This window comes from Solea solea, chromosome 9, assembly GCF_958295425.1.
Source record: "Solea solea chromosome 9, fSolSol10.1, whole genome shotgun sequence".
Classification (NCBI taxonomy): Eukaryota; Metazoa; Chordata; class Actinopteri; order Pleuronectiformes; family Soleidae; genus Solea; species Solea solea.
In genome coordinates, this window is record NC_081142.1 from 12471729 (window position 1) to 12491001 (window position 19273).

Genomic DNA, 19273 nt, shown 5'->3' on the forward strand with positions numbered 1-19273 from the left:
CAGGAAGAAATCTCTGACAGAACCAGGCTCAGAGATGTGCAGTCATCTGCCTCGACCGGTCGGGGTGAAAGGAAAATGGGGGACAGCGGAGAGGTGGGGGACAGAACGGGGGGAGAGAAAGGACAAGATGGAGATGAGGTAGAGACAGAAGAGAGAGAGAGGGAGACCAGGAGCAGATGCAACACAAATACTGTGTCTGTGACTTGTCTGAAACGTTCCAGTTAACAGTAGGAATAATGTTAGCATCAGGCTCTCATCTTGTAGCTGCAGCAGTGCTTTTTTCTGGTTTTTTTTTTTTTTTTTTAAATTGACCTTGTTTTTATGCTTAACTGTGATGCTTTAGCTTGTAATTATTGTACAGTTGAGGAAAGCAAAGGCAAATTGCTTAAGTGCAAGTTTGGTTAAAAAGTTGGGACGATAAGCCTATTTTTATTCATCTTGAATTAACATCTAGTGTGTCTCGTTTGTCACTGTTCTCATGACTACTGGATGACACATGGAGCAGTGTTCAGCAATCGGAGAGGAAGATCTGCCCCTTCTCTGTCTTAGATTGTTCTTGACCATGTTGTCATCCCTCCTTGAGTGTGAGTTCAGGCAAGTGTTCTCAGAGAACACAGGCAGACCAAGGTGCACCATTGCGACCAAAGAAAAAATGTAGTCACACGCACATAAAAGATTTTTGGTTGCATGTGTGACCAGTCGAGAGTCCTGAGTCTGGCCAAGTATTTGTAGCAGAGGATTATGAACACTGTTAGCCAACCAGATGAGACAAAGTTGACATTTAAGTGTAGGGGTTGGCATTTCATTAAGTTTGAGAATTGTTATAATGTCACAATGTCCTGTTAAGTATGATGCAATTGTTAGTTTACAGTACATGACAGTGCAAGGAGACAATGCCATGGCTGTTGTTGTGTTCAGAATTACACAGAATAACAGGAAGAGGCATTAAACTAAAGAACTGTGTATGATGGGTTTTATGAATTGGTCAGATGCCCATGTACTTGATACATCATGTTATTTAGAGTGTAGAGTGTGACCATCTGGAATATGTCATCCTTTCTCTCTAACACCCCAAGCACCCCAAACACACACACACAAACACACACATTGTTGCACATTATACAGTGTACATGTTTCTCTTTTACTCACGTTTCTCCTGTCTCTTGTTTCCTCCACCACTGAAATACAGGAACCCATCTACTGCTTTCTACCGGGCTTTCCGGCCTTGCAGATTACGAGGGTCAAAGCCTGTCCATTATAGGTATGAGCACGGGTGTGTTTACATGCTTGTGTGTGTGGCCCAGCCTGCTTAGCTTACCCAGACCCAGCACCCTGGCAAAAGAAAATCTATTTTAACTTAAAGGTGTCCCTGGCAGCAAGTTGAGACACTTTTGGTTATTTTTATGCAAGTTAAACTATCATTATCATTCAGTTACTGAAATAATATCATATTAAGATTGCAGGTTAAGTAGCCTCATTGTTGTATTCAAATAATTCACATGAATCTTAATTTCACTTCCCTATGTTCTCTCTTGCCTAAAAATTAAATTGACAAGATGGGCATTTTGGCAACTGCAAATGTGAGATGCATTGTATTGCAGGAAGGTCACGGTGCATTGCCTCAAACAATGACAGTTATCTGTCATTTTTTTGAGGGTTCAGTGTTGTACCACTGATGAGGATGCTGCGCTCATAACTGCAATACAGGTTTCTTTTGCCTCCGTAACTTCAGCAGCATGATATCATGGGGATTTGATACCGTAAATGGAAAATCACTCTGAAATAACAAGAGGGAGATTTTGCTTAGTATCCTTTAATGCATACCTTTTGTATTGTTGGATGAGAAGCTGGATTCGCGGGCTCTCTGAATCAATGCTACCTGATGTGTGAAAGATTACCTGCTTAATCATATTAACTTAAGTTGATACTTTGAAAGTAACATGGCCTGCATCTGCCTGTTGGATTGATAATCTGGATTGTGGTACAAGATGACCTGGAAATGACAGCTTTAAATATACCAGTCTGTAGGGCTGTAATCAACCAAAGAAGTTCTTGGTTGACTGAAGCTCTGAATTCTGACTCAAATTGACTGGGCCCCCTTTTGTACAGTTGGCATCACATGCAGTTGCTGTTGTTGCGGGCGGGTGCGCCTGCAGTTATAACACAAATCAATGATTATTAGACTAAAACATTGAAATATTCCGAATTCTGATATGTTCATATACTCAAAACGGATGGAGCAACATAATGCCGTTAGCTTACCGTTTTTATATTTGATATGCCATATCACTTGGTACATTCCTCCAGATGAAATCTAATTAACCATAGACTGTATGAAATTAACACGGCAAAAAGTCAGAATTTGAGTCGAGCCAGAATGTATCGACTCAAAACGGCCAGTCAACTGGGACTTTACAGCTCTACCAGTCTGGCTACATTCTGACCCTCACCTATGGTCATGAACTCGACAGTATGAGATTGCAGGTATAAGGCTCAGCGTGAGAGACATGTAATGGGTAATGTAATGTAATGAGACATCCGCACAGAGATCAGATAAAAGTCACTGCTAACTGCTTCACATCAAACGGGCTGTTACTCATTCTAAAACATGTGTGGTCCTGTCAAGTAGCATCATTACAAAAGCAAAATTAATGCAAAGTAGTATTATTATGTGAAGTTTGTTAATTGTGTCCTTGGTTTACATTAGTCACCACCACCAAGTTCCCAAGTGTTCTCTCATGGCAGCTGTTTTAGTATTTTGACACTCTGCCAAAGATGTTTAATCTAGCTGTCAAAAAAACATTTTCAAAACAAATTCAGGAGTTACGGTAGCAAAGCTCTTTGTTGTGGGCTTGTCGAGTTGTGAAATGATGTGTGAACATTTCTGAGCAGATCTCTGAGGCTATTCTCATTTTGGGAGCCTTGAAGAAGTGCCAGGGCATCAGGGCATTGGTTGTCAACAATTTTAATTTTGACTTTTTTTTGACACTTCCAAATCCATTTTTTTCTAAAATCAGGAGAGGACTAAGAGATTGAGCAGGATACTTCAGAGCAAATCAGTGGGTTTATGTGATAACAACAAGGTCTGATTGTGGCAGTGAGTGGGCACATGACATAGGCACGATGACTTATAATGTGTCGTGAATCCAAAATATAGCCTCAACAACAACCTGCTCTGTCTTGCAGATTTGAAAGTTAATTAAAAACGTAGTGGAAACAATCAGATCAAGCTGTTAACTCACAAGATTCACACAAACCACCAAAGCAAACTTTTTCTATGATAGTACTATTAACAATATGAAAACATGCAACTAAATATACTTGGGTCAGATCAGTGGACATGACCTGTGCAGTGTCCAGATAATGCTCATTGTTGGTGTTGCTAGGCAACAGATACCTGTGGCCTCGTGCCCATGACCACATCACAGCAGTCCTTGATACATTAGCACTCTCTCATGTGATATTGTTTAATTGCCCTATATTTTTTTATTTATTTCCAATCATTCACAGGTGTGATGGAGGGATTAGTCATATGAATTGAATTATTTCACATGCACCACAACATGAAAATGGGTAACTGGTTTTATTGTTGATGTAGGTGAGTTTATTTTGACTTAAGTAGCCATGAAAACAACTGAAATCGCAAGTAGGATTGAAATCACATGACAGATGTTTCCAAATGAACACTTTGAAAACAGGCCAAGGGCAGACAGTGATTGCTTTAAAACTACTTAAAACATAACTTTAAAACCAGTTTTCTCTTTTAATGTTGTGGCTGATCAGCGTAAATTATTACATGAATATTGACATGGGAATATCCTCATTCACATAAAACAACAACAGCTGTTGAGCAAGTTTGTACTGTTGTGGATGACTAAATATGCAGCGCTTCTTTCTGATCACCTTCCAGCTAATGTTTGCCTCTGGGCTCTGTGACGAACAGTACACATTTATTCACTTAAGGGAGCCGCCTAATCCTACCTCCTTTGTCTGGATCCAAGCCTCCTGCAAGGTTGGACATGTTGGAAATAAAGAGAGGATAGCTTGCTAAATGTTTGAAAGCTGAAAGGACTTTTAGGATTCCTCCATGATTGCTTTGTGAAAAGTGTTAAACCTCAACTGAGCAATGTACCCCAAAATTACTGTTGCGTAACCAGCTGTGTTGTTTTGGTGCTACTTTCTACAATGTTGGCATCGCAACATGCTTGCCTGTTGAATGTAGCATCTGCAATTACCTTAATTGTTCTTTTAAGGATGTGTGGGGATGATATGATGAAGAATTACATTGATTTTGCAAAAAAATATCAAAATCAGCAGCATCTGACTAAAGATATATGACTTTAAAATGAGTGAGCCTTGCCGTTTAAATTGTTACATTTAATTGCTCGACGTTAATCATCTTCACCAGTACATAGGTGGTTTGGCTTTGGAAAGAGGGATATTGTTCAAAAGACAGTAAGTGGCAAACAATGTTGTAAATTGGTTGCTATTAAAGGAGGTTTGACAGGTAACTTGTTTGACTATACTGCAGAAAATATAATGAAGATGAAAAGCTTTGGGAGTTAACTTTCCACAAAAAACCCTAAAGCTGTATTTCCACTTAGTGAAACAGTTTTGTTTGGTACGGTACATATTTTTTTTGCTTTTCCATTCGTAATAGTACCAAAATAACCAGCCCCAACTGTTCTATTTTTGGCAACCTTCCCTTTGGGGTACCGTCTGGTGGATGGTACAGTCTGGGTGGCTATCCCGGCTTCACCCTCGACAGTCAGCTGATCAGGCAACAGAAAATGTAACACCCTTGCAACTTGTATTTCTCAATACCTGCAGTCTATTCCCATGCAAAGCGTGATGTGTTGTTGAGACAAACGGCCACGGGATTAGGCTCACGGGATTGAGATGAGATTTTAATACTAGAAAAAGAAAATGGCATGAAAAATAGTCTTTCATTTCAAACAAAATAATATAAAATAAACAATAAACAATATTTCTGCCTCAAACTCAACTGACAAGCTTCTCTCCAGACCTTGTAACTCAAACTATAGCAAGAGTGAACAACATTTATTTTTTTCTGAAAAGGCCACGTTTATGTAGATGTAGCAAGTCAGATGAAAAGTCCAACAATAATAATAATAATAATAATAATTTAACCCATCTTTATATGCAACAAGCTTTTATATTTTAAATGTAACAATGCAGGAATTAAGTATAATCTGTAACAGTACATGTTTACCTATTAATGTATTTTCGCCTAACAGAATTACAGATTAAACTCTGAATCTGTAAACATTTTAGTGAAACGGTCCGTTAATATGCAGAATGGATTCATTGTAAGACTATAATTGGTCCCAAGTAAAACAGCAGCAGCAGTCATTTTACTGACCTCCATTCACAGTGATCAACTTAATGATTACAGACAATAAAGAAAAGACATTTATATTTTTTTTTACTGAGCATACCTGGTCAGTGGCCCCTTGCTCAGCCATGAAGTTATTTGACCCGGACCTGGACTAATGTATGCACCTAGTGTTTATGACACAGAAACATTTCATTATGTGAAAAGTAGAACATTGGGAAAGTTATAGTTTTTTTTCTCTGGAAGTGATGATGGCAAAGGTCTGGTATAAATGATATTTTCAACATCCTGTCTTCATCATTGCCTTGTAAAATCGTATTATTCTTCAGCTGTTATTGGTGGAGATGTATGCAATTAATAGTATGTAAATTTGAAAAGGTAGAAACACTGAATGCCACTTGACTTGACATTGTGTAGAGGTCTCAGACTTAACAAACCTTTTGAGATGCAGTGATTGATCAGTGATGATTGATGAATAGGGCTCATAACCATCAAAGTTCTGAAACCACTTATGTAACAGACGTGGCCTAAAAGAGGACACTGTGTGGTGGCAACACTTTCATCTCGTCAACGTTATCTTTGGAAACTTTGCTGACATTTGAGCACACATGCAGCTTTTTTAACATCGTCTTGCTTCATACTCACTCTGTTAAAGGCATTCACACCTCCGAGATACCCAACATAACCACAGAGTTTCTGTAAATACCTCCACTGCATCAGCAGAGGCTCAAGTGGCCCGTCTTGGTTAGCCATACTGCATATCGTTATGGAGAGACATAAATTGTACATTGGGGTTGCAGGTGACGTGTGTCAATAATTGATAAATGTCAAAATTATTTAAATGCCTGTCATATTATCCCACAGGTAAAGAATGTCTGTGAAAGTGCCCCAAAATGCTAAGTTTACTAACTTTTATAGCAAACTAATTGACTTAGTATGTAAATGTAATGTTAATCTGCCAATTGATGATTTGTTAAAATAGTTTATTGGCAATTCATCAAGTCCCAATGAAGGTTTAAAAAAACAAAACACACCGACACCATAATTAAAAGCAATGGCAACATACTGTAGTACCTAATGATGTTAGTCTGACCTAAACCTTTTACTTGAGAGTGGAATCCCAAATGAGTCTGTGATCCTGTGATAAATGCTCTGCTGAATACAGAGGCTCATTAACAGTGTGAAGTGCCAGGATTAGCCCAGTAAATCCTCAGGAGTGTTTCACATTTCAGTGGGGTCTTTATCTCCAATGAGCCAAAAGTGACTCCAGTTCACAAAGAAAAAAGGTAGTGAAATATGATATTGAACCTCATGGTCCATTCTGAAGACCTGGTTTCATTTGACCACTGCATAGGCAGTGATTATTTAAGGCTGTACGACTGTCTGTACCAGATCCCCCACTGTGTTTGCTCATGGAGTTTAATTGTGGTGAGATTACACTGTGGCTCTTTATAATTTCTTCTGGAGCAGGGTAATATGGCTCTGCAGCCATTAACAAACATTCCTGCCAGCAGTTACTGAAATCCCTACAGAGGATAAGATAACACAGTCTTCCAAAAGCGACTGATGAACATCATCTGCTTTTTCAAGAATTCAAATCTTATCCTGTACTGAATTAAAGCCCTTGATTCCTGTTCATGCTCCCTGTCATTCACCAGAGATATCCTTGTTTTAGAGCATGCTGGTGGTCTTTGGACACAGGTCATGGTGACATATGCACAACAAGGGAATATTTATGGACATGTGTGGGGATTATGTAACAGACGAGGGTGCGAGTGGGACAGTTCCTTTGGGATGTTTACGAGGAAGCTTGGTGGCACCAGACTCACCCACTCATGACTCTGATTTAGTGCCTGACAAATAAAACTTCCATCTCCAAACAAGGAGGTTCTGAGTTCTGTCGCATTTTGTTTAGTCTTTACTGTGTCAGAATGGACCTGCCCCTCTATAGACACAATGTCCCGACATCTGAAACATCTGCAGCAGTCAGAGGCAAATATGAACATGCTTCCAGCATCCTGCAATTGTCATGTTTGTTTGTGTTTCAGTGAGTGCAATAAGGACAGGATCAGTTAGTCAAGATAAGGGGTATTTCAGTTATTCATCGCCTTGACTGTAATATATGACAATGACAAGTATGTTGGTGGTGTTTTTTTGTCTTTCTCTCAACTCACAGTGCAGTTTATCATTTTACTCATGCTGTTTGTTTGGCAGTGGGGGAATTAAACAGCAAATGTTAACTCAAAACCCTTTACCGGAGTATGGAAAAACTATTCAAAAGTTGTTATTTAGAGCCCTACAGATGTAACAGGGTTTTCTTAAGTATTGAGAAATAAAAAGTGTTTGCATTGACATATTTGTTTCCAAAACATTTTGATTTCCACTGGTGGTTTTTCTGGAAAACTGGATTGGGCCTCTGCTGTGATCTAATTTGTCTAACTAGATGGGTAAACATGTGGGGCACACAGGTCCCCCTTTCCCGAAAGCTCTCTTGAAAAATACTGGTCTTTTTGTTTCCAGAGAAGCTGATCATTCATCGAGTGAAGTGTTGAGGGACAGGCGTGGTTGTTTGCTTGCAGGGTAAAGCAGTTTTTTGTTTCTCTTCAGTCTTTCCTCTGTCTTTACAGGAGGGGCCACTTCCCGATCGCAGAAACATGTCAGCGGCATCATGCAGAGTATCACTACATCATTTCTTTTCAACCCTAGTTCAAAAATGTCTTTACAGTATTGCAAATATCGATATCGCTCTAAATAAGTCCCTGCCAGTTTCAATACATAGACTTTATGCACTTTGTTCTCTTTGTTGGGAATAATTTAACTTTTTACGGATGTTTTGTTTTCTTCAGTTAGAAAAATATCGTGATGTGTCGCTATATGATTGCTTGCAATATATTTATTTGAACAGAATCATTATTAACCGTACGTGTATGGTAAAGTGAGGTGACCTGTGATCCCCACCCCTATTGTTATGCTTATTTGGTTTATAACGAAAGAGGAAACCCTACCGTTTAATGTTTTCTTGATGCACTAGTGATTGTCAAGTCCACTGTATATAGCCCAACATCACAAACACAATTTGCCTCGAGGGGCTTTACAGTCTGTAAAGCAAATGACACCCTCTGTCCTCAGACCCTCACACAGAGTGAGAAAAATCTCCACAAGAAACCCTTGTACAGGGGAGGGGGTAAGTTGTTCTTATATGATAACAACTGTAAATAAACGTTATTGAACATATAACATTTATGCTGACAGTGTTTATTTTCTGTCATTAGCATTACTAAGGCATATTTGTAAGTGAGACCGTTTTTGCCAGTTTGTAGTATGTTAAAATTAAGCTCATCTGGTATGGTTTTAATTATGATCAATGATGACTAATCTGCTCATGCCCTCAGCTGCACTGAGGAGTTTGCACTGCTTTTTGTTGCCCAAACTACCTGGAGCCTCTGCTGACCTCCTCTGGTGCTTCAATCAAACTGCGTCTTTGAATACAGACAATGCAATCTGAGCGAAAGCAGGTCTGCATCTGAAAGAGGTTGACAGTGAGTCGTCAGCGAGTGTGTTCCTCTGTTGTTACAGCCCCCACCCTCTGCCTATTGTTTTGAAATACACTCACAGAGGAGGGGGTTATCACTGAGGGCTAATTTATTCAGCTGCTTCCCCCCATGGTGAGTGTTTGCATGCTTTGGGATGGGGATGTGTGCTGAGCATCTGTGCCTTAATGGAGAATACATTGGATTTCTGGAACTATAAAGCATAACACGACAATCTCCGGTTGCTTATGATACAGTTCCACCTGTAACATTTGAATCAAGAATGTACACTGATCAGCCACAATATTAAAAGCAGTTACAGGTCTTACTTTTGTGGGTGTATCTCATGTTCACCCTGTGGTCATTTGTGGCGTCTGAGCAATTTGAAGCTCTGTGTCAGACGGGACACATGCTGATGATGTAAATGAGGCTGTAGCTGGTATCAAATTAAACACCTTGTGGTGTTTTGATAACCATTCCTCACAGAGGAGCTTGACTGTGTGTTGTCCCAGCATGGTGGTGGCTCTCACACAGATGTCTGGAGATGCTGGCCTCTGAGCAGGAGGTGTCCAGAGCAGGAATGTGCTGCCTTGTGGTCCAGCAGACTTTTCTAGGGGAGTTCACACAGCGAGAGGTCCTTATACAAGCCACCACATGTATTTTGCCTCGAATAAAATGTACAGTTTGCTTTGTTTTGCTTCGACACAGAATGGCAACAAATTAGTTGTTCAGTATTTTTCCGTGCACAGGTGTTCATGGAAAGTAACACGAACATTTTTACCTGCATTTTAAAAGTCTGTTTTCTTTCTCGGGTTTAGTAAATATTCCGACTGATGAAAACACATTCCAGCTTCCGCTAAATGGACATTCTATTGTCATTGAACCAGATGTGTAAATGCTCTGTCAAAAGAGAGGAATGTCTTCGCCTGGCCTAGATCGTCATCATCACCTTCACGGGTCCGAGCAAGACCCTTGTTTTGGAATGCAACTCATTTACCCCGCAGTCACGCATAGGTGTGGATCTATCGGGTCATACATACAAGTATTTTTTTTATTTTTTTGACCTTGCTTTGTAGTTTGACAAAAATACAAATAAGTTGAGAGGTTTTGTCTTGCCTCACTTGTCTTTGCCACATGGAACGCTGCGTTACCAATCTGATTTCTGGCAGAGACAAGAATTGACCCAAGGAATTTAGTGTGACATACAATGGCATTTAGTATCCTGATATCAATGTGACCAACAAAAGCTTAGGTTATCCTGTCAGTCTGTGAATGTTTGAGTTGGTGTCACCAATTAACAGCTCACTCCTTTTAATCTCTAACACACAGATTAATCAGTCTAACCAAAGCCTGTTACATTTCCTCTTCACTTTAGTTACTGAATCGTCACATTTTAAATACCCAGGATGATTCATGTGTGCCGAAACATGATCAAAAAAGTGTGAAAACTGTGGGTGAGATTCAACAGTTGTGTCAAAAACATTGTCGGACATGTCATACCAACAGGAGAGAATACACTCTGTGTTCTGAGCGTGCAATAACATGGCATATTTTTCAATTAACTTTTGATGTTTGAATATGTTGTCCTGTGCCTCAGGGAAGCAGTGTTAGATTTATTTATTTTTTGGCACACAGCAACTTGTCTTGTAAAGTAACTTGTTCAGGAGTGGAGGAAGAGTTGGAGGGAGGAGCGTGAGGCCAAACCCCGCCCCCCTGATTTCGCACCATGTGACCGTGCGTGGTTTTAAGGCTCACTCAGTCCCTAGTCAAACAAGACACATCCTTGCTGGTAGAAGCGTGCGCTCAGTATTTTGGAAGACTTTGTAGAGGCTTTGGAGGAACTCAATCATGCGCTGCAGAGTGAGCTACAGTTTGCCCTGCTCACCAGGGACATCACCGACCTATTCTGGACGTTTGATGTCCTACAGAGCGAGATGCGTCAGGTAACAAACTTAAGACACTGTGACTGCCCTGTGTTTAATTGTTGGATTAGTTTCCATCCATGTCGCCCGTGTGTTTGTTACAATCTGGGGGGGGGGGGGAGTGTTCTCTTGTTTGTACTCGTGTGTCCTTTTCGTTTTCTCCTATATACTAATTATTGAGGCAATTGAAATCGTCTGGACTTAATGGCTTGTCATCATATGGACTCAAGTCTATATGAGTCCATGTGGACATCGAACTGTTGACATCCAATGTGCTCCACATCCACTTGTCCGCTGTGTCCGGCGTGCTTCAAGTAGTTTAATAACGAGCTTTTTCCTGTGGTTTTGTTAATTGCATATTTACGCACACGCAATGCCACTTAAATGTTCACTAAAGAAATGTTGCATTCATATTATACACTTTTTTTTTTTTTACATACCTGGCCTGTATTCAATCTATTTTTTTTTTATTTTGTCGTTTCTACGTGCATCATTATGTGTTTGAACTGCTTCAAACATCGTTGGAGTCCATGAGCACATCATGGTCCCTCATTCCTCACACTCCTGCCACAGCTCCCCCTAGCGGCTTCTGGACGCCTCTTTTTTTGTTTTGCATCCTCATCCGGCAGGGCGGAGATTGTGCAAGAGAGTTTTTCTGGACATTATTGTAATTCACTGACTGAGTAACAGACTTTTTTTTTTTACATTTTTTTGGAAGAATTGAGTGACGTGAACTACAGAGTTTGTTTGTATGCGAGGATTCGTAGCCTGGAGTAGTGTAAGTCGATCGTCTTTGTGTTGGAAGTGGGGGGCGGTTTTTCTTGCTTTCTTCCTTTCTTTCTTCGTGTGCCGAGGGTGAGGTAAACAAAACAACGTTGCTCTGAAGCGATGTTGATCACATTTTAACGACGTTGGAATCGCTTTATATTTCACTAGAATGTGATAAAACGGTGTTTTATATTCTGCGGATGCGTATACGATGAGATTCAGATGGTAAAGTAAACGGAGTGTGAGCCGCACCCGAAGCACAGCTCTCGCAGGAGTGAAGGAAGGAAGGCAGAGTAGCTCACTCCTCACCCTCGGATCGAAAAACGACCGCGATGACTCTTTTGAGTTGTTGCCATTTAAACTTTCCACAAGCGGTTTTTGTTGTTGTGTTACGCGATCACACGTGCTACAGCCTTCACTTTTTATTCTTACTCAGACAAGAGCACCTGTTTTTCTTACTGATTACAGACGTCATGGGAGATGGTTCAGTGGTAGCCGACTCCCTGTGGAAATTTTACTTTAAAAGCTTCTGGAATTTAAAGTAAAATACACTTAAAATATTGTAAAGGGCTTTATCTCTTAGTTGTTGGCAGGGGAGGAATGGGGTAAATATAGTGTGTAGTTTCTTTGTCTAATGAATATGTGTGCTTTTTGTCCAATCTTAAATGTAAATAATATGTACTGGGATTTGACAGTCTGACCTGTGTTTTTAGAAAAGGTGCCATGTCTGTCATTTCTCACTTGTTCTCAATAACCTCAAACATGAGCTCTGGGCCCGTTTTAAAAGTTTCCGTTCTGTGACGCTTTCTCTTCACAGCAGTAAAATGTATTTATATTCAGAGTCACTCACAAATCGCTGAGGTAGTTTCTGCCACTGAAAGGAGGAGATTATACACGTTGTGAATGTAAAAACTGATATCAATCTATGGCAAATGGTAAGACATGGAGATCTTAACATTTCCCTTTTTGTCTCCTCAGTGCTTCTGGTGCCAGCGTCGTTGCCATCGATAACAAGATTGAGCAGGCAATGGTGAGTTTTCCTCAGTTAAAGACAAGTAACAACACATGTGGCCAGGTGACACGCATTCTATGCAAGCCTGTAAAATGACGTCTTACATCATAATTGTTCTGCTGCTGTTGAGTGACACAACTGTCTCATTGCTCACACAGTTTGACTGATGAGTTATGTTTTGCTGTGCAGTCTCAATCTCCCCTTTCTTCTTTCAATAATGGAATTTGGCTGGGTGTCTTTGTGCTAATCTTCGTGTCCTGTGTCATGTCATCTCTCAGGACTTGGTAAAGAGCCACCTAATGTATGCTGTTCGCGAGGAGGTGGAGGTTTTGAAGGAGCAGATCAAAGAGCTGTATGAGAGGAACTCAATGTTGGAGCGCGAGAACGCCGTGCTGAAGTCACTGGCCAACTCAGAGCAGCTGAATCAGCTCTCCAGTCAGACCAGTCCGAGCAGCAGCAGCAGCAGCACATTGCCAACGCTCCAAAATCAACCCCCGCTCATCACAAACAACAATAACAACAACAGCCCCTTAGTTCACCACGATAGCAGTCAGAATGTCCCTCATCAGCCCAACATCTCCTCAGCGTGAGCCCCTACCTTCAGTATATGCGTTCAAAAACACACAGCTCCCATGGTCAGGAGTGGAAGATCCTGTTTGACAAAGACAACACCTACTACCATCCTGTTAGCTCCATTAAGCAAAATGGCTCGGCTCTGTACATTTTGTTCCCTTTTGAGGGACAATCGACAACAACAACATTTTTCTTTTTCACAGAGAGCCGTGCCTCAGTGTGTGCACGCTGCAGGCCTTCACGTTATTAAGACATATATACCAACCACTGAAAAGTCTTATTCTGGTCCCGTGTGTGGCTGCAGGAAAGGGGTAGAGGTGTTGGTCCTTACCATATAACTGCATGCTGTTATTGTGCAGGTGACGGGGGTAAAAGGGCACAGAGGGCTTGATTTGCTCGGGCAACAAGTGATGGAAGAGGACGACGCCTCTGTGAAGGAACAGAGTGATGAAGTGGGTCCTGTAAAACATCCAGCAGGTGCTGTCCTCCCACTGTCTCACCTCCCATCACTCCAGGGTTGGAAGCCAGTGGACTGAGGAAGACATGGGAGGATTCGTCCTCTCTGAGCAGACGAGAGCGCTACGTCGGCTTGAGTAGAGCGAGTCAAGAACCTCGGCTTGTTAAATGCTGCAAACAGAGCTTATGTTGTTTTTCTCAGAGCCACCATACTTTGTCATGAATCGTAATACTTTTTAATTAGTTCAGTTTTAGTATTTGCATTTATTTATTTCAGGGCTGCTATTTTCATAATGTAAATGAACAATGTCATTGAGATACTTATTAAAGCAAAAATAAGAGAAAAACATCTCTTTTGTCCTTTGGTATTTTAGAATGTGGTTTCAGTTATTAAATTTGGTCACAACAAGTAGGCAATAAGTTCCACATTACAAAATGATTCTTGTCACAAGATAGTGCTAACACTAAGGCTGAGCTTGCTTTAGGTGATATCCAGGTTGAATGTATATTTTGTAAAGTATTACACGTGAGGAGGGTTTGTACAGGTGAACAACATTTAAGATATGAAATATGTGATGGGATGTTTCGATAAAGAAACAAATAATTTACTTTTTCTATGGACTGTCAAAACAAACGAAAAACAAAACAAATGAATTTGTGGGTGTGGTTAAGGGGATGAAAAGCTGTGAAAATGGTTCAACCTACTTTATAACCAAAGACGCAAAGCTGTGTACGATTATTTCCCCCTCCCCGTTTTTAAATGCACATTTTCGTATTATTTTCTACTCTTTCTCCATCCTATATTTTTGCTGTTTTGCATGTTCTGCATGATCTATAATCAGACCACTGTCTTACCTCATGTTGTTATCCAGCCCTCTTATTTTTCCGTCAAGCTGTCAGTCTGTGAATGTTTGTAAGGATTTATGAAAGAGAAAGGGAACACTGGGCGGAAGGTGGTGTAAGTGGTCTAAGGGTCAGATTTAAGAATGATAGAAAAGCTGTTGGGAGTGGCCTTGTGCACAGAATATTGTCGAGAAAAGGAGCCATCTTTTTCAAATGCAGAGATGGTTGTATTCCATAGCTCATTTTAATGTAAATTTAACGAATGCAGCATTCAGATTTTTATTGTGGCGTACAACACTTTGCTTGCAAAGACGAAGAACAACGGAAACTATGAAACATTTTCACACTTTAAAGCTGGAACCCAGTCGATTGTGTATGAGCATATTATGGGATGTCGCGTCTATGTCACGTCTTTGTGCCTCCTTTGCCGTCGTCTGCTGTCGTCAGGCGATCCGGTTTCTTTCTCTGTGGCTTAGAACCAAACCAAAATGCTTGGTAATTGTACACTCAGTCACTTTTTGAAATGATGGACTCTGTGATTTCTTTGTTTTCCAAATGGGCTTAATTCCTGTCTCTTTGTTTTTATTTTCTTTTGTTTTGAAGGAGATGCCATGTACATGCCAAGTGTACTGTATGAAAGTGATCACTGAGCCTAGGAGAAAATATCTTAATGCCCCTGTAATGTGCTGTTCAGACAATTTTAGTTTTCAGTCAGAAATAAATTACTGTTTCATTAACAGCTTGTGTCTGACGTGTTATTTCACCAATTCTCCACAAATAACACACTGATCCCAATGTGTAGTAAACTATAGAACTCCACATGTGGGTCTATGGAATACCGAACAAAACCTTTTACTAAACCTACTCCAAACTAGTTGTACCTATTTTGCCTTTGGAGCTTTGAACTCCCTTTGTTGTTCATGTAAATAGTAACACATGCAAAAGTGACAGTTCTATGTTTCATATAGCAGAAGAGTTGCTTTAAATTAGCAACAGGCTTACTAACTGCATTAGTGTACTATTTCAGTACCAGGACCTTGAAACTGGGCAGCTAAACAAACTTTGTCAAATGTATCTGCAAATTTTGGGAGTGTTTGGGAGTGCAGCAACATAATCATAGGCACAATAAGCCCAATGAGGGACATAAAAGTAAGAAGATAAAATCTGACAATAAAAATGACATTTGCAATCAACTAAAATCACATATTTCAAATGTTGTTAAGAGGTTTTAAACCCTGAGTTAATGATAATTTAACATTAAGCCTTTTGGATGGTTGTGTCATAACATTTTATACACCTTAGGTAACTGGGTCTTTAGCCAACTCCTGACCTCATCGTCCACCAGCAACAACATTCATCCTGTGAATCACAAGTCAACTTATGGGAAACAGACTTCTAACTTCACTTCAGGAAGACTCCAAATACAGAGGAACTCTGATCGCCACCCAAATTCTCAGAACTACAAGCGACTGATTGCTTGTTTCGACTTATTAATTTTTCCAAGGGAGAAGTGAACAGTCCTGTCTGTTTCCTCCATGTTATGTAAAGTTGAACTATCCGCCTTTTGCATTTGTGACATCTCCAACCTGTCATTTTTAAACACAAATTATTGCTCTTTGCTCAACCAGAGAGGTGGTTCATTTCAAAGCATGTCCTGTACAAAGCCCAACCAAATATTCACTGCTAGCTGATGGTGGAAAAAAAAAGAAGTTGTCAGCGTCTACTTTCTTTCCCCCTCTGCCTCTTTTGTTCCTCTATTTTCCTTTTTTTTTTAATCAATACAATCTCTGCTGTTTGGTGCCTAGACCTTGTCATGTTTCTGTTCTTTTCCAGGTGCCAACCGACTCAGTGTTGTGTTTGGCAGTGACTGTCACACACGTCATGTCATGTCTAATATCAAACTGAGTCCTCTGTTTGTTTGAAAAACAACAGGGGAGAGAGGGTCATTTGTATTGAGAGCAACGGAATGAGGTTGACTCTGATCTTCAGGCTTTTCCACAGATATGATTAAAATAAGACCAGGTAATAAACTATGGCTTTGAGATTAAACTTTAACGTTCAAGTGAACCAATATGAAATGAAAAACAAAAACAAAGAGGTCTGTGTCCGGCTCTCACTGAAAGTTTCAGCTTCTTCTGATTCATCATCATCATCATCATCAATGTGTTGCAATCAGTGTTGCACTGTTGTGCTGCTGGAGTTTTTGTTTGCAGGTGCCACCATGTGGATCCAATTTCCCCTTTTTGAACTTTTACAGAATTACATGTAATCTGATCAACTGTGTCATTTTGTTCCACGGAAAATCTAGATTGACCGTTCGGGGTTATTTCCAGCCTAGTATCTGGGTTGATTTTCTTTTTGATCAGATATTTTTCTGATTATCTATCTATGTCAATTAAGTTTTGGAAAAACATTTTTAATGATGACACAATGGTCAGAAACACTGCTGAGGTGAGGTGAATGCAGAAAGACCTGACTTTCCCTATGCCTCCATGACACTAATGTAAAATAGGAAAATAACAAAGGCAATTTACGGCTACAAGTAGAAGTCTATTGCGAACTAAAAAACAGGATTAATCAGGCTTTGCGTCATCCATTCTTGACAGATCATCCGACTCACCTACTTTCCACGCTTTGTGTGTGCTCATGCCTCAGCAGGTTTCAGCTCTGAGTCAGGCCGCAACATAGTTATGGTATGAAAGGGGTGTGTTTCCAACGTCACTGTGAGTAAATACAGATCCGTTTCTGAAAAATAAATGACAGAACAAAGCCAATATAAACACCTCCAATTCTTTTAACGTGTGTGGACAAGCCATGACTCTTACACATTGATATGTGTCAGGTACCTGATAACACTGCAGAGCGTGCACTAGAAACCCAGGTTTTTTTGTGCAATTGTGGGAAGTAACTATTCAAGCACTGCACTTTATTTCACTCCACGGACAATTTTAAAGCTGCAGTCAGTGAGTCAAATTCTGAGCGAGTCAAAACAGATATAACCTGCAAACATGCTCATGTTTGATGTATTGAGGAGAAAGAGCAAAAGCTGGGTCATACTTTCCACAGCTGGATGTCCGCAAAGGTTTGCGAAGGTCGGTGTGACGTAAATGTGTTGTCTCCCCATTTTCACAATCTGGTCTGCGCAGACAAATGTGGCCACACCTCCAGTTTGAATCCAAGCGAACCGTGTAAAACAGCTGAACGTGTTTCCTTAAGCACAACACTTTCTGGTCCAGCTGGTTATTGGCGGTAACTGCAGAAGACGGTAACCATGGACTGTTGCTTAAGAATATGCAAGGAAGTGGTACCCATGTACCATACAACTTAGCACACCAAAAATACAAGAACATACATATAGAGGCAAACGTTTGGTCACAAACTGCAGCTAGTGGAGTAAAATGCAACTGTGATTATGCATGTATGAAACATTACACTGAAGCTAACGGACAAGCACAGTTAGCCATAAGATAACATCACTTTCACAGCAGCTTTAAAAACAACACAATTTAATTTACTTTGCTCCTTTAATTTGCAAGTAATCCCTGTGTTCTTTATATTAAAATGCATGTGTGATAAGCCAATGATTGTACTATTCATAACAACTCCAATTGGGGGGGTTATTCTGCATAATCAGCTTGCAATGTGATATTGCTACTTCCACTTTTAAATGAAGGATCTGAATTGTTCCTGTAACGCTGCTATTATCACATTAATATAGATACATTCCCCGTGGTCTCTCTTTTTGACTCTATTTTTTTTTTTTAGAAATGAAAACGATAAAAACAAGCTTGCACAATCGTCACAAGCTTATTTTTATCGTCAACACACGAGCAAAGCATCTCAAGTGTCATGTAATGCTTCTTCACAGCACGGGGGAAGGAAGTCTTATGTTACATTACATGTCATTTAGCAGACGCTTTTATCCAAAGCGACTTACAATGGATCAAGTACAATTAGCCAGGGGTGGAATCGAACTTGCGACCATGATGTCTTTGGTACACAAGGTAGTGTCTTAACCACTGAGCCACTCCACCCCCTTATGTAATCCCTGTGTGGATGCCTTGCAGGAACTGACCACATTTAATGTGTGCGACCCTATTATGCAAGGATATTCAGTCATCCACCACCACACCCAGCAATTACTGGGTATGATACAGACGGTTACGCCCTCTCCTGACATTGTCATCAAGTGATAAAACTTGATTTGTGTTGCTTTGTATAGATTGAATTAGGCACAGTTCAAGTCTGTAGCGCCATCATGTGTTGATGATTTGTCACAAGATGGTGGCTCAGTGAACAAATATACCTGTGCTTAGAGGTGGATGCTACTCATATAATGTGTTACACTTTTTATACCATAGTACATATCTACTCAACTATTGTGAATGTATTGTGGTCAGTGTTGAAATTGACTGAAATGTCTCATATCCACTGAATATGGACAAAAATTCCCCATAGCCAGTGGCTCAGTGGGTTTGAATATAGCAAATATATGTCCTGCAACATGATACTTTATTTTACATGTCAAAGAAAGGTTTCTCATTTGTTGGCAATTTCTTTTTACTGGTTCAATAAAAAAATATTGATGTTGAGAGCAGCTACTTTAAAATACTGCATACACACTGATTCAGCTCCCATAATATAGGCTGCCAGTCACTTTTAGTTTTATTTGATATTTAAATAATATTCATATTTTAATTAGTGAGCATATAAATGTGAATATGCAAGATTATAGCGAAAGCTAATTTCCATCTTCAGTCCCTTATCAGGGCAATGCCTGCCACATAACAAGAGACAATGTGAAAAAAGAAAA

The 19273-nt window shown here is 40.1% G+C and overlaps 1 protein-coding gene across 2 annotated transcripts in view; it reads left to right on the forward strand.

The window, feature by feature from the left end:
• Nucleotides 1-15197, forward strand: part of tsc22d2 (TSC22 domain family 2) — a 33452-nt gene extending 18255 nt beyond the window's left edge. The window contains exons 2-4 of one of the 2 annotated variants that reach the window (XM_058638271.1): nt 1190-1261; nt 12555-12606; nt 12867-15197. In XM_058638271.1, coding sequence (XP_058494254.1) covers nt 1190-1261; nt 12555-12606; nt 12867-13178 — 436 coding nt within the window. In that variant the 3' untranslated portion in view covers nt 13179-15197. The remainder of the gene's footprint in view (nt 1-1189; nt 1262-12554; nt 12607-12866) is intronic. The other variant, XM_058638272.1, reaches the window with a different exon arrangement.
• Nucleotides 15198-19273: the final 4076 nt, after the last annotated feature.